The sequence below is a fragment of the Gastrolobium bilobum genome, unplaced genomic scaffold (assembly GCF_033153095.1).
Source record: "Gastrolobium bilobum isolate Gb01-03AN ecotype WA unplaced genomic scaffold, APGP_CSIRO_Gbil_v1 utg15090, whole genome shotgun sequence".
NCBI lineage: Eukaryota > Viridiplantae > Streptophyta > Magnoliopsida > Fabales > Fabaceae > Gastrolobium > Gastrolobium bilobum.
The window spans coordinates 499,982-524,199 of record NW_026898506.1 but is presented as its reverse complement, the minus strand read 5'-3'; the positions used below and the strand labels follow the sequence as shown (position 1 = coordinate 524,199).

Genomic DNA, 24,218 nt, shown 5'->3' with positions numbered 1-24,218 from the left:
TCCACCATATTTTGACAAATCCAATGGTAAAACTTTGTTGGAATGAGCTCAAATTTTAGTGGAGTGGTCATGCCATATGATACTTCATATCCAATGCTAACTTTGTGATTTGGAAGTAACTACGGAAGCAAATCTATTTCCCCTTTTTGGGTGTTTAATTTGTGACTTTCATTCATACTTTTTTTCTTGATTTCCATCTTTTAAATGATGTTACTTGATTTATCTATTGTTATATATAAAGAGAACATTTTGTATGTGTACCCGTTATTTTTAATTGGTGATAGTGGAAGATTTGAGTAGACTCCGATAAAGGTTCCATAACTTTTTTTCCACTTTGATTTTTTTCATGTTAAAAATCTTGTGTGCAATTGTGTTGATGTTGTTCTTGATTTTTATTTTTTTTGAATTGTTTACTTCATTTACACTTAATCAATTGTTGTTGGACCCTAACAAGGTGGTATAAGAGCCGGGTTTGACTCAGGCTAGCTAGTTGGTGTTTGGCTAGAGGTTGGTAAAGTACTTAAGCTTGGAGTACTTAGAGATATTTTTATTGAGGAGGAGCATACAAATGTAGGATTTCATACTTGAGGGGAAAATTGTTGTGATATTCAAATGTGACAGAGTTCCACATTGGTTGATAATGAGTTAAGTAATATCATATAAATGGAAGGACCTATGAACCCAATACATTAATATTTTGGGTTAAAACATCAAACATGGTGTTACACACACTTATTGTGATCACTATAGCTTAGCTCATTGGTGGTGGTTACTTACCATAGGCTCCCGTGATCATGGTAGTTAAAATCGGAATTGTACCTAAAACCGGAAGAAGGATAAAAAATCGTAAAACGTAAAAACCTAACGTAAAAAAAATCGTAAAAGCGTTTGGAATTTTGATAAAATCGTTTTGATTGAAAAAAATCGTAAAATCGCAGATTTAAATCGGAATTTTAACTACCATGCCTGTGACCCTAACTAACAATATTATCTTCTTCTTATTTTTAGGTCACAATTAAAATCAATATACGAAAAAGAATTTCTTAATTGAAATGGAAGGCAACTAGAAATCATTAAAAAACTCGATAGCATTCGAAATTTTGAATTTCATTTTATATCAAGTGTTAATTAACTATTTTTTATTGTTAATTTTTGGATAACAACTGTTTGGTTTTTTAATTTGCAGTATTTTAAGTTTGATAAAAGTTTAAGTGTTGAGCAACCCATAAATAAGTTTCACACTTTCTTTTAGTCTAAAGCAAACATATCATTTTAACAAGTTACCAATGTCAATCATTTTCGAAGTAAAGGAAAAACTGTGTGTGCGTGGGAGGAGGAAAAACTGAATCTAGTAATCAAGTTCTCAGATACAGTGTTTTAAAATTCAAACCAGTCATTGACTCGGTTGAGGTACTAAGTCATTGGGTCATTGGTTTAACCGGGTTCAACCGGATATACTGTTCACATATTAAAAAAATAAATATACTACTTATAATAATATGAAGAAAGTGAATGGTAATAAATGCTATAAGTGAAAGCCGAATATTATCTCTATATGCAACAAGAAAGTGGCAACATTATATTTTTTGTTTTAACAGTTTGCATAATATATAATTTTTTAATCAAATCCTTATAAAGGTAACTGGAATGCAGAAAAATAAAAGAATAATATTAACTAAATGTATAAAAATAAAAGAATAATATTAACTAAATTATGTAAAATTGGTGCATTTCATCATATCTCCCAAGTCCAACCCTTCCAAGGAGGCATAAAAAATTTGTGAATCAATGTTAAAAAGTGGATCTCGCGAATCAACGACCATAACAAGCAAGTAAAAAAGTGACATAATAAGATAATCTTCCTCAAGATTTTATACACTTTGAGATGATACAAAGCAAATGTCAGATAAAAAATTACTACACAATGGTTATTTCTTTATAAATATAAAAGCATAACCGATGAAAACAACAATACCGATTATCCAAATGCTTTTATAAAATATACGCTTTTTTCAATTACAAAATATATTAATAGGAAGAAAAGAATGAATGCACATCTGGGGAGGGATAAAAAGTTGGCTATTATACATAGTTCTAATCAGAGTTTTGTTTCTTTTTTAATTTTTTTAAGTTGAAAACTCAAATTGTTTTTAGGATCTTTCTTCAGTTTCCAGCTCATGATGCAAGTCCAGCTTGTTTAAGAATTTTTCCCCTTTTTTTGTTTGAATAAGAAGCAAACTTAAAAAAAAAATAGGTCAATTCCCTCTCAAAAAAAAAGGTCAACCGAGTTTCGTTTAACCCACTGAGTTACCGAGACTCGGTCGGATCAACCGGTTTAAACCAAGTCAAATACATAACTGATTCAAATAGTCACTCGCACTGATATCCTCACCGAATCACTAAGACCCAGATCGACCTGTTCCCCTCGATCTGAATTTTAAAACACTCATATGCTTTTGATTCTATGCCTTTTGGTTTGGTACAAGACAACGGCAAACACAAACCTAACCCTTGATTCCATTCACACTTGCCTACCATTCATGCTTTAATTAAGCATTATAATTTGTATACTGTTAAATACGTATCTATTTCCCCTCACCTACCACCTTTAGTTGAATGTGATTATTCTATTTCTTACCAATTTTGATTCTTTAATCCTAATTAGCTGTGCACTAAAGTAAACATTCCCCTTCTCAGTCAAATGCACATTTATATATTTACATACACCAACAACCGTTATAACCTACGACTGACTCATCGTACTCAAGAATCCACATTGCATTTGTATCCCCAAAATTGCCAAAATTACCCCGTTTACCAAATTTTCAGTGTCATACCCAAATGCCCCAAAATGGAGTCCTACAAATTAAAGGAAGAGCCTTATTTGAATAAAAATCTCACATTCCGACTATGATAGTTCATTGTATGTTTCTAGGGTATGAATATACGATTGTACACGCCATTCACTAGCATCTGAGTGACTCAAATTCAATTGCGCTTGCTCCAAAACTCACAACCCCAAATAACCCCTTTTTTAATTATTTCTGCCTGTTAGGCATAAGAGATAAGCCTCTCGTGAAAGAGGATCTGCCAGCAAACAACTCATCAGAATCTCACAATTTTCACACCCCATAAAACCCAAAAAATTACTAAAAAAATGCCTTCCATTGAAACTCAATCTCAACAGATTTAATGCCTTCCATCCATTCATTCTTTCCTTCCACAGTTTGTGGTGTGTTTTTTTGTAAGTCAGTGAGACAGTGATAACCTTGAATCTGTCCTTTTCCTTCAAAGGTGGACACGCATTCACCAACCATCTACCATTTCAATCAGATCTTGAAACTATTATTTATCATCCTCACAAAAAATTCTCACATATTTTTCTCATTCGTTCCTAAAAATCAAACATTTTATCTTATTATACTTACAACCTATTTTCGTTTATAATCTCTTACAACCATATCTTAACCGTTGATTTTTCTCAATCAACGGTTAAGATTTTCGCAAATCAAATTTATTAATTAATTATTAATTCACAATAAATGATAACCGTTGATTGATGGAAATCAACGGTTAAGATGTGGTTGTAAGAGATTTTAAACGAAAATAAATTATAAACGAAAATAGGTTGTAAGTATAATCATCTCCATCTTATTATATATATATATATATATATATATATATATAATGGGAAATTATACTCTTATGTCAATAAGACTCTTCTCTCATTTTACACTCACATAGAAAGAGTGCCTCTCTTTTCTTTTTTTAAAAATTGGTGGACCCCACTTAATTTATGTCAATAACTTCCCTCATACAACATGAGAGAAGTAAAACCCATATATAATAGACATTCATGTTTTATATATAATATACATTTCTAGCCTTCAAAGGACCATATCCTCCACTCACACACACACTCCAATGAAATGAAATCCTAACACAAAAAAGAGACACCCCAGAACCAGAATTTCCAATTCCAATAGAAAAATACCATTTTCTCTGTTCTTTCCATTTTATCTCTCTCTGCGACAGCATTCATGGAACGTGCTCGGAGGCTTGCAAACCGTGCAATTCTGAAACGTCTTGTTTCGGAGGCGAAGCATTACAGGCAAAATGAATCTGTGTTGAACTCTTCCACCACCCCTGTGTTGTTGTACTCTTCTTCAAGATGCGTGTCCTCTGTTTCTCCCTCTGTTCTCAGAGGCAGAGGATCCAAATCACAAAACTTTCTGGGCAGGAACGTGAACATGAACATGAACATGTCACGAAGTGTTGCTGGTTACCTCGGTGTTGGGTCTTCATCCCAGACTCGATCCATCTCGGTGGAAGCACTGCAACCCAGTGACACTTTCCCAAGGCGCCATAACTCTGCAACCCCACAAGAACAGAGCAAGATGGCTCAGTCATGTGGCTTTGACAACCTTGATTCCCTCGTTGATGCAACCGTGCCTAAATCCATTCGTTTGAGTGAAATGAAGTTCAGCAAGTTCGATGAAGGGTTAACAGAAGGCCAAATGATGGAGCACATGAAGTACTTGGCCTCAAAGAACAAGGTTTTCAAGTCATACATTGGGATGGGTTACTATAACACACATGTTCCACCTGTGATTTTGAGGAACATCATGGAAAACCCTGCTTGGTACACACAGTACACTCCTTACCAGGCTGAGATATCTCAAGGGCGTCTTGAATCATTGCTGAATTTTCAAACTATAATCACTGATCTCACTGGCTTGCCCATGTCAAATGCTTCATTGCTTGATGAAGGCACTGCTGCTGCTGAGGCAATGTCTATGTGTAATAACATTCAAAAGGGAAAGAAGAAGACTTTCATCATTGCTAGTAACTGTCATCCACAAACCATTGATATTTGTAAGACAAGAGCTGATGGTTTTGATCTTAAGGTTGTAACAGCTGATCTTAAGGATATTGATTACAAATCAGGTGATGTTTGTGGTGTCCTTGTTCAGTATCCTGGTACTGAGGGTGAGATTTTGGATTATGGGGAGTTTATTAAGAAAGCTCATGCTCATGAAGTTAAGGTTGTTATGGCAAGTGATCTCTTGGCATTGACTGTGTTGAAGCCTCCTGGTGAGTTGGGGGCTGATATTGTTGTTGGCTCAGCTCAGAGGTTTGGTGTTCCAATGGGTTATGGAGGTCCTCATGCAGCTTTCTTGGCCACATCTCAAGAGTACAAGAGGATGATGCCTGGGAGAATCATTGGTCTCAGTGTTGATTCTTCTGGAAAAACAGCTTTGAGAATGGCAATGCAAACTAGGGAGCAGCATATTCGTAGGGACAAGGCTACCAGTAATATTTGCACTGCTCAGGTAACTAGTTGATTTGTTTTAACCAATTTTAGTTATATCTTTAGTGTGCACAAGCTATTAAGAAATTTAATTTCTAATTTTTAACTATCTATTCCTGTTTCAAATCATTTTTTTTGGAGCATATTGTTCAGGATGGATTATTCCTTGTATTATTAGTGTGTTCCTTGAGCTATGTACTGATTTTGTATGAGTTGGTTGAGGATGATATTTAATTTTGGTTTGTTTTGTTTAGGCACTTCTTGCAAACATGGCTGCCATGTATGCTGTATATCATGGACCTGAAGGCCTTAAAACTATTGCTCAACGTGTTCATGGTCTTGCTGGGGTATTTGCTCTGGGATTAAAGAAACTTGGAACGGTGGAAGTTCAGGATCTTCCCTTCTTTGACACTGTGAAGGTTAAGACTGCCAATGCCCATGCAATTGCTGATGCTGCTTTCAAAAGTGAAATTAATTTGAGAGTTGTGGATGGAAACACTGTGAGTGTTGCTTTTTGTTGCACCAAATCAGTTAATTGTATTTGCTTGTCTTTGGATTATGGAGCTTGGTTGCTTTTCAGATAACTGTTGCTTTTGATGAAACAACCACTTTAGAGGATGTTGACAAGCTTTTCAAAGTTTTTGCTAGTGGCAAGCCTGTAAGTATGATTATATATTATATATCCTTTTCGAATTATCAATTGTGTCATTACTCATGATTGGAAGTCCATCTAAATTGTTTATTTATACACAGGTTTCCTTCACAGCTGCATCTCTTGCACCAGAAGTTCAGAGTGCAATTCCTTCTGGATTAACTAGGGAGAGCCCTTATCTGACACACCCTGTCTTTAACACGTACATCCCTTTTCATAACATTTTGAATTCATGCGGATACATTATGGAAGCTTACTTCAATTTTGTTTTTGTTTTTTTTTCTTTATAGGTACCAAACTGAGCATGAGTTGCTCAGATACATTCACAGGCTACAATCAAAAGATCTCTCACTATGCCACAGTATGATCCCACTGGGATCTTGTACAATGAAGCTGAATGCAACAACTGAAATGATGCCTGTGACATGGCCCAGCTTTACTGATATTCACCCTTTTGCACCAACTGAACAGGCTCAAGGTTATCAGGTAGTTGGATAGTTAAATAATCTTACAACAATAATGATATAAAGAGATTCATATATATGCTTTTGTACCTGAAAATATGGGATAGAAGTTGTGTTTTCTGTGTCTAAACAAGCAAATCTGGTATCAGGAAATGTTCAACAATTTGGGAGATCTGTTGTGTACCATCACTGGGTTTGACTCCTTCTCTTTGCAACCAAATGCTGGTGCTGCTGGAGAATATGCTGGACTGATGGTTATTCGTGCATATCATTTGGTATGGTAACTTGGATCATTATGAATATGTTTGCTTAACGTTTATGGACAATATTAGTTATTGGGGAAGGATGGTTTTTTTTTAATTTATCAGGGCATTCTTCTGATTTACTTTTAGGATATAGAAGTTTGTCTGCTGTTATTTAACATAGTATTTTTTCATTTCAGCCAATAATAGAGAACCTCATTTGTGTCATTTTCTCTTTCTACATATGTAGAATAGATGCAATGATTTTCTTATATTACAGCCTGTGATAAATATTCTTAAATTCCTATGATGCTTCTTACTTCTTTTGGCTTTTGGAAACTGTAGGCAAGAGGTGACCACCATCGTAATGTTTGCATTATACCTGTCTCAGCACATGGCACAAATCCTGCTAGTGCTGCTATGTGTGGAATGAAAATTGTCTCTGTAGGAACTGATGCGAAAGGAAACATTAACATTGAAGAGTTAAGGAAGGCTGCTGAAACACATAAGAAAAACTTATCTGCACTTATGGTACAACTTACTTCCTATAGAATCTTACTTATATTATTGATGTTTATACCAGCTAATTCAGAGTATTGTCAAACTTGGGCATTTTTTTTATATTAGTTTGGTTTTGATTTAAATTTGTAGGTAACATATCCTTCAACCCACGGTGTTTATGAAGAAGGTATTGATGAGATTTGCAAGATTATTCATGATAATGGAGGCCAAGTATACATGGATGGTGCCAACATGAATGCACAGGTTTGTTTTTCCTTGCATATCTCTTTACCTTCATGTACTTTGTGTTGTGCCAAGAGTCTGGCAGGGATGGTTCTTGTAGTATATAGTAGTCCAGGATGATATTTTGAAAGACATATAGTTCAAGCAACAAAATCTTCAGTGATGCTTTTGTTGCTACATTTCTACATATTAATATTGGTCCAGAATTCAACAATTTGTGCCTAATTTGGACATTCGGTTCTTGTGTTCAGGTGGGACTTACAAGCCCTGGTTGGATTGGAGCAGATGTTTGCCATCTCAATCTCCATAAGACGTTTTGCATCCCTCATGGAGGAGGTGGCCCTGGCATGGGTCCTATTGGTGTAAAGAAACACTTGGCACCATTTTTACCTTCACACCCTGTGGTAAGCACTTTTCTCCCTGTTATGGATGACAATGACATTATGTCTAATTAATGGGAAAAGTGTGTGTCATTTTAAAGGATGTAAAGTTGTGTCTTTTTAAGAAAGAGAAAGAGATAGATAAAGGAGAAGAGGGAAAGGATATAAGTTGTGTCATTTAAAAGGATAAACACTATTCCCCTAATTAATATGCAAGCATGTTTTTATTATATTTTTTAGAAAGGAATTGTTTTCACAACATCAACATCAACAACACCTTTATCCCAAATTAATTGGGGTCGGTGGTAGATGAACCCAAATAAAAGATACGAAATGGTTGAAAAAAGATAAAAAAATAAATAGAAGAGTAATAATATATATATGGGGATAGTTTTTCTGCAGCGGCTGCAGAGAGCAGTTGTGTACAGCTGACACAGAAAAGTGGGCCCCACAGCTTTAAAAAAAAAAAAACAGAATCCGGCACCGTATGCCTATATATATAGGATCCGGAATCCGGATCCTGGATATATATATATATATATATATATATATATATATATAAAAGTGATAAAAGAAGGGGAAAAGAAGAAAGGGGGGAGATGAAGAGGAAAAAGGACTAAAAAGGGACAATCTGGAACATAGGAATAACAACGGGTTTAACCCTCCATCATACATATAGATTTTCTCCATTTCGTTTTAAGGCACACTGTCCGCCAATCTATATCCCAATCCATTAAGTCTTAAAAAAAATAGTCTTTCCTTTAACTTACTCAAGATTGGATGACATTGTAAAGGTAAACATTTGTTTGTTCAATAGCATTTTTATGTTTTCTTTGTATTTAATTATATGTTGCCATAATGAAGGTACCCACTGGTGGAATTCCTGCCCCTGACAAGTCACAACCACTTGGTACAATCTCTGCTGCACCTTGGGGCTCAGCACTCATATTACCAATCTCTTACACTTACATAGCCATGATGGGTTCTAAAGGACTCACCGATGCATCAAAGATAGCCATTTTGAATGCAAACTACATGGCAAAACGATTGGAGGTTTGTGCTTTGTCATAGATTACGTGTATTTCTTACCCTTATATAACTTTTTTTTTTCTAGTTACTGTCATGTTACTTTATTTCTGTGTCTGAACCTTAGTTTTACTTATACTTTGACTTCTACAGAACTATTACCCGGTTCTTTTCCGTGGAGTCAATGGAACAGTAGCTCATGAATTCATTGTCGACTTAAGAGGCTTTAAGGTAGGTCCATTTAATGATTGCAGTTGTTTCTGAATTAACCTGCAGCATTATTCATGTTGTGATTAATTGTAAGCTATTTTCATTGTAGAACACTGCTGGAATAGAACCTGAAGATGTTGCAAAGCGCCTCATGGACTACGGATTTCATGGACCAACAATGTCATGGCCTGTGCCTGGCACACTCATGATTGAGCCCACTGAAAGTGAAAGCAAGGTATGAGTCCTTATGCTCTCTTTTCTTTGTACTTTCTCTTGTGTGATTTTTTTTTTCTATTATTAACTAAACATCATTGCAGGCTGAGTTAGACAGGTTCTGTGATGCTCTTATTTCCATTAGAGAAGAAATTGCTGAGATTGAGAAAGGAAAAGCTGATATTAACAACAATGTACTTAAGGTAAAAGAATTTTTTGTTCTTTTGATCACTATGTGACACTGTTATTCATTTATGAGATATTAGTAAGAAGAAAAATACTTGTTTTAGTTTGATTATTGAATAATATACACCATAGAGTGCATATTTTATTTACAATTTCATACTAGTTTTAAATACTTTTGAGTGATTGTATAAAATGTTGTGCAGGGAGCCCCTCATCCACCATCACTGCTCATGGGAGATGCATGGACAAAACCATACTCCAGGGAATATGCAGCCTTCCCAGCTTCATGGCTCCGTGTTTCAAAGTTCTGGCCTAGCACAGGTAAAATGTGTTTGTTCATATAAGTATTTGTTTCTTTTGGCATCCTTCTCATAATTAACTTACCTCATTATCCCTTGTTTAAAGTAGTCTCATTCACCCGTAACCTCTATTGTAAGCTATATATGCTATATAGTAGGATAAACAAATCAACAAGAGATAGTTCAAAAAATTAAAAAATTAAAAATTAAAGGACTTTTCTGCAATTATTATTCATGTTACCTCTATCTCCACCTTCATTTTTGCTTCTAGGCTTTTTGACCCATGTAATGCAAAATCTGAGACATATTCTCCAAAATTATTTTAACAAATTATTTAGCAATCTAATGCGAGTAAAACGGGTATAAGAGTGTCCGTATTCAAGTCACGCATCAGCCTCATACATGACTTATGCACAAGCCAGAACTCATCTATGATATGTCGCCCTCCGCAAGACACGTATGGAGATTGTGCGCAACTTGAACACACATTGCCAGGATGCACGACTTATATTGTGCTAACTTTTGCACAAATCAACAGGGAACATGCACATTCCTGATGTATGTTTTACTCGCATTAAATTGATAAATAGTTTGTCAAAAAAAAGTTAAACCGATAAAATGTTTGTGTTGTTGCATTGTATTGGTCAAAAGGCCTCACTTCTATTACAAACAAATATTTTGGATGTATAGGCAATAGGGACTCAATTGTTATAGTAAATATATGATATAGCTGGTGCTTGATTGCTTGTAATCCTTATGCATGAAATTATGGCATGTATATAATTATGTTTGAGTAATGCATATAACTAATAAATGTAAATGTGGTTGGCTGTACCAGGACGGGTTGATAATGTGTACGGTGACCGCAACCTCATTTGCACCCTTCTGCCAGCATCACAGGTTGTTGAAGAACAAGCTGCTGCCTCAGCCTAGTCTTCTATTAACAACTATTTTCATTTCTAGTTGTACATAAACCCTTCCTATTCAAACAATCGTTGCAGCTGTTGTCTTTTGCTTCCTTGTATGTATGATAATGATGATAATCCACTGCTCTTAAGTTTCATCCAACCACAAAGTCCCAATATCTCTCCCCAGAAAAAAAAAAAAAGCAAAAAATTATATATATATATATATATATATATATATATATATATATATATTACATATAGCTGCTGCCATTGTATTATTTAGGAATATAAAAATGAATTTCATTCACGTAAAGAAGATTAAAAAAAATAACAAAAAAATTCAACAGTAGTTCCTATTTAAATAGAATGTATTTGCCATAAGATTTGATCACCAAGATTTATTCGTTTTGTATGTGAAAATGACAGTTCTATTTCTGGCCTAATTATATATGAATGAATATTTTGTCTCTAGACGTGGAATTCATGATTTCTTTACTCAAATCAAGAAGATAAACGTCTAATAGCATGATTGTTTCGCCTTCTCAAAAAAGTAACTTTTATCTCTTTCTTATTTTAGAAGTACTTTTAACAAAAGTTAAAGTTATGTATATTTTTATAAAAATATTTAGTTTTTGAAAAAAATATTTGGCTTTTGACTTCTGCTTTTTTTAGAAGTTAAAATTTTTAGCTTCTGAAAAAAGTAAATTTTTGACTTTTTTAATGACTTTTGTTTTTTTTTAAAAGCAGACATGCAAATAAACTAAAAATGATAAGTGCTTTTTTTCAAGAAAAAAAAGCAACTTTTAGAGAGAAAAAAATCCATCGAAACGGACCCTAAAAGGACAATGGGATTGAATATGAGGCATCCAATTAATGTTAGCAACACATTCAGTCAATTTTACCTAATAATAAAGGTAATGTTAAAGAAGGAGCAACAAAAATTGTTGACATTTAAATTCCTCATAATTCCCTTTTTCTGATTGATTTTTGTTTTCATTTAAAAAAAAGAAAAGAAATGGGAGTAATCACACACGACTCACTTTGAGATCCCAAAAATAACTTAGAGCTCATTTGGAAATTTTTTGTTCTTTAAAAAACAACAGAAATCAAAAGACAAATCTTGCTTCCATGATTATTGTCGCATTATATTTAAATCACATTATATGTGTACAATTTTTAAAATTTTGACATTAACAAGTTTATTATGAATATATTTGCTTACCCACTTTATTTTTTAACCCAATAGAGATTATCTCCGCTTAGGGTGTTAAAATCACTCGACATGACATGAATTTGAACTATACGAATATATTTAATATGAACACAATACAAATTTTTGTTTGTGTCAAAATTTTCAACATAAACATAATCCATAAATTTTGAGAGTTGATATGACATGATACGAACAATATGTAAATTATTAGTCAAAAAGATTTTTGACCAAAAAATCAATAAAAAATGGGTCAAATTTAAAAAAAAATCAAAAATTGGGTCAAATTCATGTTAACATACGATGACATGATACGAATTTTTGCATGTCATGTTTTCCTAATACGACATGAATTTTAATATAGATGAACCGAATATAAATTTTTAAATCGTATAGCTTGTCATGTGAAGAATTGAGATCCTATCTCTGCCCATATACTACTTCACTGCAATAACCGATCTTATAGAATATTTGACATGGTAACAATATGCCGGTATTGTTCTAATTGCGGATCATATTCCTTTAAACACAAAGGAGCAGTGTCAATTTCAGTTAGACAATAGTCCTTGAAACACAAAGACGTTTAATGTCTTTTTTAGTTATATATTTAGGGAATTAGTATTTCTTTGACTTTTTTTAATTAATACTTAAATCTTTATTTTACTTTTAACTTAATTATTAGCTTGTTAAACTCTTTGTTTTAATTTCAACGTACTTTTATTTCAATGAAATTGGATATATCCAAACTCACTATAAAAAAAGGTTTGAAGCTTATGCTTTTGTTGCAGAAAAATTTCTCTACTTAAGTCTTATTATAAAGAGAAGAAAAAAAAAATTAATTAAAACCTATTCAATTTTACGTGAGTGTGATAGAGAATTTTTTCTTTGTCAAAAATAAAAATATTTTTTCCTTATAAAAAAACTTTTGGCCTCGTTTAAATGTGTTTTTGTGTTTTTTTGAAAATTCGTTTAAATGTTTCTTGATCCATCCAAAGTCATAGTTTTCTATATTGTTTGGGCCATAGGCCCGTGGTTGCGAAACCCTAACTAATGTGATTTTCATTTTTAGCAAAACCCTGACTACGATTACCGTCTCCGTCAACGTCGATTGGCCGAGAAGGTATTGCGATTCCCGCTGTTTCTTCTCTGCTCAGTTTGGTATATTTCGAAGCTACTAATTGGTTTCAGCAATTATGTATTTGGAATTATATAATCTCTCATTTTGCGTTTCTTGGTTTTTTGTTTTGTGGTTGTTGTATGAATAAATTGATTTTTGGTTGTATCTTCACGGGTGAGTTTTGCCAAATGCTCCTTGTGAATTACAAAGTTGTGAGTTTTAGTTGTTGTCTGGTTTTGTTCATGGTAATGGCTCTATAGCAATGAAGTTCCTGAGAAAAATAGTGACTAAACTCTTTGTGAGTTTTTTTGGAAGCAATAGTGTGCACTCTGTTAGTGTTATCCCTCTCTCTCACACCTTTTTTCTTTGAATGCTTCTTGACTCTAGTTTATAAGGCCAAAGGGAAAGAAGATGAAGACAATTTCTGGACATTGTGTTTCATTGAAAGAAATATCACTTTCAAAAGCAGCAAAAATTCTCTCCAAGTTTGTCTCTGCCGAGAACGGTGCTTCACATGTCATCAGTGCATATCTCCACCGGGCCTCTGCATCTTTCAATGAGCTGGACCATCTCCACAAGGAGCTTAAGTCGTCGCGCTCTCATAAGAAGAAGAACAAAGGGCACGCGACAGAGACTGATGATGATAGCGGGAGAGTGTTGGAAAATTCTGTTCGGAGTGTTGAGACTAATCAAGAGCTCAATCCTGGGAAGGTGCAATCTGTGGACGAGTTTAGAGGGCAACGGTTTGGCAGTGAGTATGCTGACGACGATGATGAAAAATCAGCTCGGACTGTTGTTAATTTCAGTCAAGAACTTGATGGTTCTATTGGGTATCAAGCAGGAAATGTGGGTGGGAGTGAGAAGCACAAGAGGAATAAAAAGAAGAAACAGGAAGTTGAGTCCAGGCACGATAGAGATAGCGGAGTTAAATTTGGAGAGAGGGAAGGTGATGAAAAACCATCTACTGTGGAAAAAAATGAAATTTTTTCAGGCCGAGAACAGGGCAATGAAGGTGAGAAACAAAAAAAAGGAGAACAAGAAAAAGCACAAGGATGGTAATTGTAATTTTTCCAGTAACAAGGGTGAGGTTGAGAATCTCAAAGGTGAGAATACAGAGGGACAAGAACAACAGAAAGAGATAGAAAAGAAGCTATTCAACAGTGTATCTTGTTCGGAATGAGTCTTTAAATTCCTCGTAAAGATGATACTGGAATGATTGAACTCATGCTCACACCCCGCATGTTCAGCTCCAATGCACCAATTGAGCTACATAATTTGATAACTAGAAGACAATTCTATTCGAGTTGGAAACATCCACGTCATGGTAGAGGTAGCTCTCACTTCTAATAAAATACTTCAAAACTTTGGTTCTCACTTCTCATGACAAAAGACAGTAAAATTCCGAAATAAACAAAATATTTTTATCGATGTCTACAATGAACTCATGATCTATCATTTTTTGTGTCACTTTTTTTTTTTTGGGAGGGGTCGTTTAGGAGAATAATCTGTTTCGGTTATTAGTATATCATAAAGGGAGCAGAAGATGGGACATAAGACAAGGAATTTGAATTCCAATGATCTAATGTACCTTCTGAAAAACTAATGGTCGGCCACTGGACTACGGATCAAACAATACTTGGTATTATATAACTGATGAGATTAATAGAATATTTTAAATATTTTCATAAAATGATTACATACTTTTTATTTAAATATGTAGAATTTATTTTAAAAAAATTAATGAGCTGAGTCAAATTTTTATGTTCATTAATTACACATCTCGTTGTTCTTTCTTTTTAAGCTATACTATCTTAATTTGGTTCAAAAAAAAAAAAATTCAATTTCTCTTTAAGTTCTAAGGTGCAAATATCATAAATAAAAAATAACAAGCACTCAAATACTTCCAATCAAAGGTTTTGAGTTTTAAGGTATGAATTGGACACTTGAATTAGAGTAATTGAATTTCAGATGAACTAGTTAAAAAAAAAAAACCACCGCTAATTAAGTAATTTTTTAAGGAATAAATACCCTTTTTTGGTTCTTAGCAAATTTCACGATATCTGTTTTAGTTCTCAACAAATAAAAATGCTCATCGTGGTCCCTAAAAAATTCCAAATAGATCCATTTTAGTCATTTTGAGGAATAATATGGATCTTTTTTGAATTTGTGAGAGATCACGATTTCAACTAAATGGGTCCATTTTAAATTTCTTATGAACCACGATAAGCCTTTTTATTTGCTAGAACTAAAGTGGGCATAGTAAAATTTGATGGGGATCAAAAATAATATTTACTCGTTTTTAAATTAACTCATGGAAACATGCACTGAATAAAATTTTATTTATAATTTGATCTGGTAACATTTTTTTCAAAAGAAAGTCGACTTTTATTGCACATTGTGTGTGGCAAGCATAATATAAAAGGGTAATAAACTGGGCCCCTTCAAACACCTAAAAAATGACCGTTTTGCAGTTCCCAATTCCAGGTTCCGTCCTCGGAGTGCTCGAACACTTGAATGTGTTACCATAACATTAGTCTCTCTCTCTCTCACATTTCAAAATTCAAACTTTCAAAATTGTGAAAACAAAAAGTTACAACTTTTCTTATACATCATCAAACACTAAGCTCCAACGTTGTTCTAACAAGACAAATTCTTGTATAACCAATCTATGTTCTTCATTTTCTTGAGCTGCGAGTACAAAATTGAAGTCTCATTCTTAAGAAACTGAGTTATTCAATTCTATTTTATCAGTTTCAGAAGTTTTCTGCTCACACAATGAGGGAAGACAACCCATCAGAGAACAGGTCCAAAGCTTCAAGATTTGCCGATCAAAACCAAGCTCCGAAGTTTCAAAATGCCAAAGGGGGCAACCCCAATAACAATCACTCAAAGCCAAGGTTGTGGGGTGCCCACATTGTCAAAGGGTTCAACGTTGAGAAGAAAACCAAGCTTCAATCAACGGTTCCCACCAAAAAACAAACGCTAACAACAACAACAACAACAACCTCGGATGTTGCAAACCTGAAGAACCCATTTGTGCCGGTTCATTCACGGGTCAAGAGGTCCCTCATAGGTGACTTGTCATACTCCATAAATGCTGCTCAGGTTCATCCCCACGCTTTTCCGGCACACCGGAGACAATCATCCACCGACTTGTTCACCGAGTTGGATCACATGAGAAGCTTGCTTCAAGAATCCAAGGAGAGAGAGTCCAAGCTTCATGCTGAGTTGGCAGAGTGTAGGAGGAACCAGAGTGAGGTTGATGAGCTTGTGAAGAGGGTTGCTTTGTTAGAAGAAGAGAAAACCACCCTCTCTGAGCAATTGGCTGCATTGACCTGTGTCTCGGAGAGACAAGAGGTGGCACTCAAAGGGGAACATAAGGATAGTTCAGTGCAGAATCTTGAGCTGGAAGTTGTTGAATTGAGAAGGCTGAATAAGGAGCTCCAGATGCAGAAGAGGAACCTCACTTGCAGACTGTCTTCTACGGAGTCTCAGTCGTCTTGTCCTGCCAAATCTTCAGAGGTAATTTTTCTCAATTTGGTTGACTCATTTTTATGAGACACAATTTCTTTTCTGTTTTCATTTGGGGTGTTAGGTTGAAATGGATTATAATTATAGATGTAGGGTGAGGTTATTTTTATAACTTTTTTTTATTTACAACTCTTACAACATCAACTATATACTTAGTTGAGAGTGTTCTCCGGAATACATAATTTAAGTTGTAAACAAAAAAAGTTGTAAACTAACCCTTCCCATAGATGTAATATGAACAAGTGAATGTACAAATTAGAGGAAGAGAGGAAGGGGGGTTAATTAATATGAATTTAAATTACTTAATCAATCTTCACTACCTAACTGATGGAGAAATTCTTTCATTTGAGATTCCAAATTTCTTTTGGCTCATTGATTTGTTTTAGTTGGATATTTTTCTCTTCTTAGAATTTGTTCTTCTTAATTTTTGATGTATTGTATGTTTTGCTAGTTGTTTATATTTACCCTTTTATGTTCTAGTTTCACCAATAATTTTCTAAAATCGTAAGGGTGAGCTTTACTTTAGTTTTGCTGATTTACCCTTTTGTTTTCCCCACCTTACTGTCCCTTCTGATCAGAGTGACATTGTTGCCAAAATTAAAGCCGAGGCATCATTGCTCAGGCTCACAAATGAAGACCTGAGCAAACAGGTAGAAGGTTTACAGATGAGCAGATTAAATGAGGTTGAGGAGCTTGCCTACTTGAGGTGGGTGAATTCATGTTTAAGAAACGAGTTGAAGAATACATGCTCAGCATTGGATTCTGATAAGCCATCAAGTCCTCACTCTGATGTGTGTAATAGTGGAGATTGTGTTAGTTCTTTCTCTGATCAAAGCAATCAGTACTTAAACTGTACTAGTGCAAATAGGTTTAGTTTGATGAAGAAGCCAAAAAAGTGGCCCATAACTAGTGATCATTTGTCACAAGTAGAATGTCCAGATAGTCTCATTGAGAAAATTTGGATTGAATCAGAGATAGGGGGAAGCCCCAGAAGAAGACACTCTATTAGTGGATCCAACTGCTTAGAGGAAGGGGTTGCCCTGAGTAAGAGAAGACAGTCTGATTGTTTTGTATGTTCAAAAGAAATGGAAAAGGAATCAGTACCATTATCTGTTCAACAATCTGGTTTGGAGATTGTCCAAAGACCACAATATTTTAGCAATTGCCAAGAAGCTAACAAACTTTTGGTTTCTTTTGATGTTGAGAAGAGGGCCTTACGTATTCCTAATCCTCCCCCTAGGCCTTCATGTTCTATTTCTAGCAAAATAAAACAGGAAAGTTCAGCTCAAGTTCCACCCCCTCCACCTCCACCGCCACCACCACCTCCTATGAATTTTGCATCAAGAAGTAGCACAGCCACGGTGAAACGAGCCCCGCAAGTGGTGGAATTGTACCATTCACTTATGAAGAGAGATTCTAGAAAGGATTCTACAAATGGAGGACTCTCTGATGCACAAGATGTTGCTGATGTTCGTAGCAGCATGATTGGAGAAATCGAAAACCGTTCTTCACATTTGCTTGCTGTGAGTAGTTTTCAGCAGAATTATCAAGCCATCTCAAAGTCTTTTGTATCTTATTTTGTATCTTATATTGCTAATAACTATCCCTTGATATGTAGATAAAGGCAGATATTGAGACTCAGGGAGAATTTGTGAATTCACTGATTAGAGAGGTGAACAATGCAGTTTATCAGAACATAGAAGATGTAGTGGCATTTGTGAAGTGGCTGGATGACGAACTCTGCTTCCTTGTAAGTTGCCTTTTTCTTATGACCTATGTAGCTTGAAATTATGCTATATGGACAAATTAAGGTATAGACATTGCTACTTTGAGCAATAGTAAATAGGTCTAAATTATCCTTCACAAAATTTAAATATATAGTTGTTATTGTTAAAGGGATCCATAGTAGATTAATTTCTGTTATTTCTTTGAAAATTTATGAATACTATGCATATTTTTGTCATATGATATAATTATGATTGTGTATATTCAAAGGTGGATGAGAGGGCTGTCCTGAAGCATTTTGATTGGCCAGAGAAGGAAGCTGACACATTAAGAGAAGCAGCATTTGGGTATCAAGATTTGAAAAAAATTGGAATCTGAAGTTTCCTCCTACAAGGATGATCCTCGGCTACCTTGTGATATTGCTCTAAAGAAAATGGTTGCATTATCAGAAAAGTGAGCTACTCAAATATCAAACAAAATGCTCTGTGTCACTTTGAGGTTCTAAATTTAGTCTGTTTTGCAAGACACTTACTTATGCTTATGTTTCACTGTCAGGATGGAGCGTACAGTTTATAACCTTCTTCGCACGAGAGAGTCTTTAATGCGTAACTGCAAGCAGTTTCAAATTCCTATAGAATGGATGCTTGATAATGGAATTATCGGCAAGGTAAACCATACTATGCATCAATCCTTACAAAATGTAAATGATAAGTATCTGCAAGAGATTATACTAGTTCCATTACAAGAGCATAATATATATTAGTGCTAATTCAAATCCTATAATTGTCACTTTGTGAAGGGCTTTGCATAACAAGTATGAGCAAATGCTTCTCCCAAAAAAATTATTAGTATATGTTTCTTTTGGATTTTGTAAACTGTTCCCCGAAAGGTTGATAAGAAAATAAGCATGTTACTTATTGATGTGCTGGCCCCTAAATTAAGGCTTTGGCTGGCGAATAGGTCTTTGTTAACAATCACCCTTCTGGCAAGATAGTTGCGAATATTCTGATGGTGTTCTATCTGATATTGCTTCTTTATAGCATTAATATATCTTCACATAAGATTTGATTCAACAACTACTTTTTGCAGATAAAGCTAGGTTCAGTTAAATTGGCCAAAAAGTATATGAAAAAGGTAGCTATGGAACTTCAAGCAAAGTCAGCATTAGATAAAGATCCTGCAATGGATTACATGCTTCTCCAAGGTGTGAGATTTGCTTTTAGAATCCACCAGGTATGTCCTGTAATAAGGGTGTCAAAACCACTCAATACGACACGAATACACGTAATACGAACACGACATGAATTTTTATTTGTGTCAGAATCTTTGACACGAACACGACCTGCAAATTTTGCGAGTTGATACGACACGACACTACACGAATAACATGCAAACTATGGATGAAAACAGCAATTGACCAAAAAAAATTTAAAAAATGGATCAAATTTACAAAAAAAAAATATGGGTTGAATTCGTGTTGACATAACATGACACGCGGCATGACACGAATTTTTGGATGTCATGTTTTCCCAACACGAAGACGACGCAAATTTTAATATGGGTCGTCAATTCAAACATGAATTTTCGTGTAGTGTCAACGTGTGGTATCAAAAATTGACACCCCTATCTTGTAATATACTTCTGCATCTTTGTCCAATATTTAGGTTACACCTACAAAGTAAAGTAAAATTCATGTTTATTCACTCTAGGATTAGCAGTACACAGAAAGAGAAAAAGGGCTTAAAGCAAATTTTCTACAAAACTTTTTCTAGAATCATTATTTTATTTTTCCAAATAAAACTGTATAATAGTAACATAACGCATGTTAAAGTGAGTGACTCTTGAAAATGTGATAAGAGGTAATGTTTATTTATTTCTCAATGCAGTTTGCAGGAGGATTTGATGCAGAAACGATGCACGCATTTGAGGAACTTCGTAATCTTGCCTCTCTACTTAATAAAACATAAGAGAATGGTGATAGGTTTCAGCTTACACTCTCAGTAAGCTGTATACTAACCTTTTCATAGTTGCAATCTGGATTAGTTTGTGTTTGGTCTGTGATTGCATTACATTTTGGTAGTGAGAGATAGGCAAGATTTTGTTATATATATGAAGGTCTTTTTGGAGAGATCAATTGTATTCAAATAGCAGAACGATTTCAAAATCAAATTATGTTATGTAACTCATTACAACAATGGAGAAAACGCATTATTATGTGGTAGAACGAGGTTCCCTCCTAGCATTTGAGAAATTTTTATAGGCTTGTGTTTTTGTAACGCCAATAATTTGATTTGATTAGAGAACTTTTAATTACTTGACTTTGGCATATAAAATTCATTGTTGTTATGGACCAGAATGAGGCCCATGGTCAGTAAGGCTCATGATCAGCACAGGCCCACATGTAAGCATTATAAATAGGAGCTAAACGCTACAGGTATGACCTAATCTCTTTTTACCTATTTACGCAGTCTAGATAGTACACACACACACCTCTCCCAAGGCTAAGGCCATCAGATAGTGTGTGATCTGCTGTCCTCAAGATACCTAACTCATAGGTATCCAGAGAAGACGCCTGAATCATAGATCAATCATCCAATCCTAATTGGACAAATCTGCCTAGGGCAGAACAATTGTATTGAGACAGGCATGGAAAAGGGTAATAGGCACGAAAATTTTGCATGGTGCATTGTATCACGCTCGAGTTGAATATGAAAAATTTGTATGGATAAAACTTGTCCACTAAATTCGTGATGCTTAAATTAAATTTATCCCCTAAAAATTAATATGGATTATACTTTAACTAATTTTAATGCGAAAAAACGTAGGTGTATTTTTTTCTCTCTCTTTGTGACTCTCAACATCATTTGTGGTTAGGTCTGAATTCTTAATATTGGAAAATTAAATAAAGAATTTGTGTGAAGTTACAGAATTAAAATAAAGGTGTTCAAAGTGTAAAGAACCTTGAGGTCACCACCCCAAAAGCTAGCTCTATCCAAGTAAGAATGGTGAATGGATATGGTTATTTTCTACAGTCAAGGGGATTAATCTTCAATTCACAGAGTGGCTAAAGCTTGGAAATCCTCTATCTTCGTGCATTGGCCCACTGCCTATTGTGATTCCCAGGTTTGAAATGTGAATATCGTTGGCCACCCCCTTGCTTGGGGAGATCATTTATTTCCAGAACTTGTATTGTCCTCTGCCTCTTAGCATTTTCAACTTGTTGATAACGCTCATGAAGTTTCCTCTTAGTGGCCTCTAGCTTTACTTGGACTGCAGCTTCATCTGAAAACTTGGATTTATCTTTCTGAATCATGGGAGGCTTCTTTGGGATTGTATTGTTCTCTATTTTTGGCTGCCTCTTTGGCTCCATATTGCTTTTTCGCTGCATAGTTGATTTTGGGGGTCTGACAGGGCCATTATCAGCAATTTTTGGTTTATTTAGCCTCACAGCAACCTCATTTTTCCTTGGTTGCTGACTCTTACTGTCCTTGGCAGTGATGGATGGCTCAATGGAAGCCTCAGATTTTCTCCTTTCTACAACTTGACTGTCCAAAGCTGGCTTTTCTCCCATTTTCACAGTTTCTGTTGAATTGTCCACTCTGTCGAGGATTTCCATAATCATTCATGCCATCGATTTTGGGGGTGTGAAAGGGTGGATCTGGTAGTATCTGGGGATCATGAAGAGGTTGATGATCATGGGGGTTTCAAGAGGGGTTTTAAGAGAGATGGGCTTGCCCTTGAAGCAGAGGCAAGTGAAGAGAGCAAGGTCAACAGCAGCAGAGATGGCCGTGGAGAGATGCATGTGAATCATGTTAGCAATTATAGCTTTGGGGAAGTTGAGGCATTAACTGATGAGATTGAAGAAGAGTTTCAGCATGTTGGGGAGGTTTTGAGGATCCGAAATGTTCTGCTTAACTTTAAAGAAGAGTCTGACTCTGTGTTATTTGAGTCATTGAGGAGGCTCCAGCTGATGGAACTCACTGTGGATCTTCTAGAGGCAACTGAGATTGGAAAGGCTGTCAATCCTCTCCGAAAGCATGGATCAAAGGATATTAGTCAACTCGCACGGACTCTTTCCAGCAATACTCTTATTGATTGCTGGAAAGAGTCGCGCTCTCATAAGTAGAAGAACAAAGGGCACGCGACAGAGACTGATGATGATAGTGGGAGAGTGTTGGAAAATTCTGTTCGGAGTGTTGTGATTAATCAAGAGATCAATCCCGGGAACCTGCAATCTAAGGACGAGTTTAGAAGGCAACGGTTTGGCAGTGAGTATGCTGATGACGATGATGAAAAATCAGCTCAGACTGTTGTTAATTTAAGTCAAGAACTTGATGGTTCTATTGGGTATCAAGCAGGAAATGTGGGTGGGAGTGAGAAGCACAAGAAGAATAAAAAGAAGGAACAGGAAGTTGAGTCCAGGCAAGATAGAGATAGCGGAGTTAAATTTGGAGAGAGGGAAGGTGATGAAAAACCATCTAATGTGGAAAAAAAATGAAAAATTTTCAGGCCGAGAACAGGGCAATGAAGGTGAGAAACAAAAAAAGGAGAAGAAGAAAAAGCACAAGGATGGTAATTGTAATTTTTCCAGTAATAAGGGTGAGGTTGAGAATCTCGAAGGTGAGAATACAGAGGGACAAGAACAACAGAAAGAGATAGAAAAGAAGCTATTCAACAGTGTGGAGGGGGGAAATGGAGGGCTAGTTGGTCCTCAGGACTTACAAATTAAGAAGAAAAGGAAACACGAGGCAGGGAATGTGAGTAAGTTATATGCTGAAGAGGTAAAGATGGAGCAAAGGAGGAAGAGGAAGAATGAAGATGTGGAAGGGAGACAAGAAGATAGATCTGGGGATCTGAGTAAGAAGAGAATGAAAAGGAAGCACCAGAGCGATCCTCAGTTTTAGGTTTTTTATAAATTCACTTGATAGTTGTTTAATCTTTTTTGAAATTGATGAGGAATTTGCACCTGTGGGATTGCTTACATTGTGGCATCAGTTTTTGAACTATCATATAATATGAGAGGAATTTGCTTCTTGATTTCTTTCCTACATATTTTTTTTTTTACCATACTTTTATATGGTCTTACAAGTGTTACTGCATAGAAAAGGCATTATTTCTATTGCAATCATCAGCTGTTGGTGTACTAAATCCATCGTGTAGACAATGTGCTGCAATCACCAGAGATAATTGGCTCTTGGAGTTAACATATTTTTAAGGTAACTACTTTTTCTTTATTGAAAAATAAAAATAAAATACCGTGTCATATGAATTCTGGCAGGTTCACTGATATTAGTTGTCTAGATCTGAGGCAGTTTGGTGCCACTAATGCAGAATTTGTGGCTAAATACATAAAGAAAGCTGCGTATTTAATGATTACGTAGTGTTTATATATGTTTTGGTTGTAAATTTATTCTGGCCATAGTCACAGATGTAGCTAGAAGCACTAATCTTAATTGCATTGGGTAGGAGAACATATCTAATATCCAAATCTTGTGTTCTTGACATGTTAGGAAATTTGTTTTCCAGTTGCTTGGCATTAATCTCCTTGTTCAGAGGTTAAGTTACATAATCCTGCTGTGTCTAGTAAAATTCAATTTTGCCTACAGATTTTTCATACGAGATCATAAGCATAAAAATGTATGCTAACAGGTTGCTTCCCTCCAGAGATTGGTTATTACCAAAAGTTTGAAGCTTGTTCGACAATATACTAACTTAAAAATCATAACAGCAGAAGAAAGTACCAGCAGATAATGGAATTTTGAATGTTTTATTATGGTTCGTGGTAGCTTACTTGGTAGTAAGGGAGCTGAGTAGTGGAAAGGAAAATATGCCACATTTGGGAGGGATTTAAATATTTTCATCCCTGACTTGCTTCGCACTCAGAATTAGTTTCATAGTCAGTTCAAAGAGCCGAAGCTTGTGGGGATACGGGAGGAATTGTTCCAGCTTACCTGATCAGTTGTTTCTTCAGTTAAATGTAATTTTTTTTTTAATGTTGTG

The 24,218-nt window shown here is 35.3% G+C and overlaps 2 protein-coding genes and 1 pseudogene across 3 annotated transcripts; all 3 read left to right on the top strand.

The window, feature by feature from the left end:
* The first annotated feature begins 3,891 nt into the window (after positions 1-3,891).
* On the top strand, positions 3,892-10,784 carry LOC133316976 (glycine dehydrogenase (decarboxylating), mitochondrial). Its single transcript, XM_061518770.1, has 15 exons — positions 3,892-5,333; positions 5,566-5,811; positions 5,892-5,969; positions 6,065-6,165; positions 6,254-6,449; positions 6,577-6,702; positions 7,015-7,200; positions 7,321-7,434; positions 7,665-7,817; positions 8,658-8,846; positions 8,973-9,050; positions 9,139-9,264; positions 9,347-9,445; positions 9,632-9,749; positions 10,566-10,784. Exons 1-15 carry the CDS (start codon positions 4,041-4,043, stop codon positions 10,658-10,660), a joined length of 3,198 nt encoding a protein of 1,065 aa, XP_061374754.1. The 5' UTR covers positions 3,892-4,040; the 3' UTR covers positions 10,661-10,784.
* Positions 10,785-12,857: 2,073 nt separating this feature from the next.
* Positions 12,858-23,266, top strand: LOC133316935 (uncharacterized). Of its 2 annotated transcripts, none has more exons than XM_061518731.1 (3): positions 12,858-12,965; positions 13,350-13,974; positions 22,749-23,266. In XM_061518731.1, the coding sequence occupies exons 2-3, from the start codon at positions 13,374-13,376 to the stop codon at positions 23,120-23,122; spliced, it is 975 nt and encodes a 324-aa protein (XP_061374715.1). In that variant the 5' UTR covers positions 12,858-12,965; positions 13,350-13,373; the 3' UTR covers positions 23,123-23,266. The 2 variants fall into 2 exon arrangements, with proteins under 2 accessions (XP_061374715.1, XP_061374716.1); XM_061518732.1 differs by having other exon boundaries at positions 12,954-13,003.
* Positions 14,025-20,185, top strand: LOC133316931 (protein CHUP1, chloroplastic-like; annotated as a pseudogene).
* Positions 23,267-24,218: the final 952 nt, after the last annotated feature.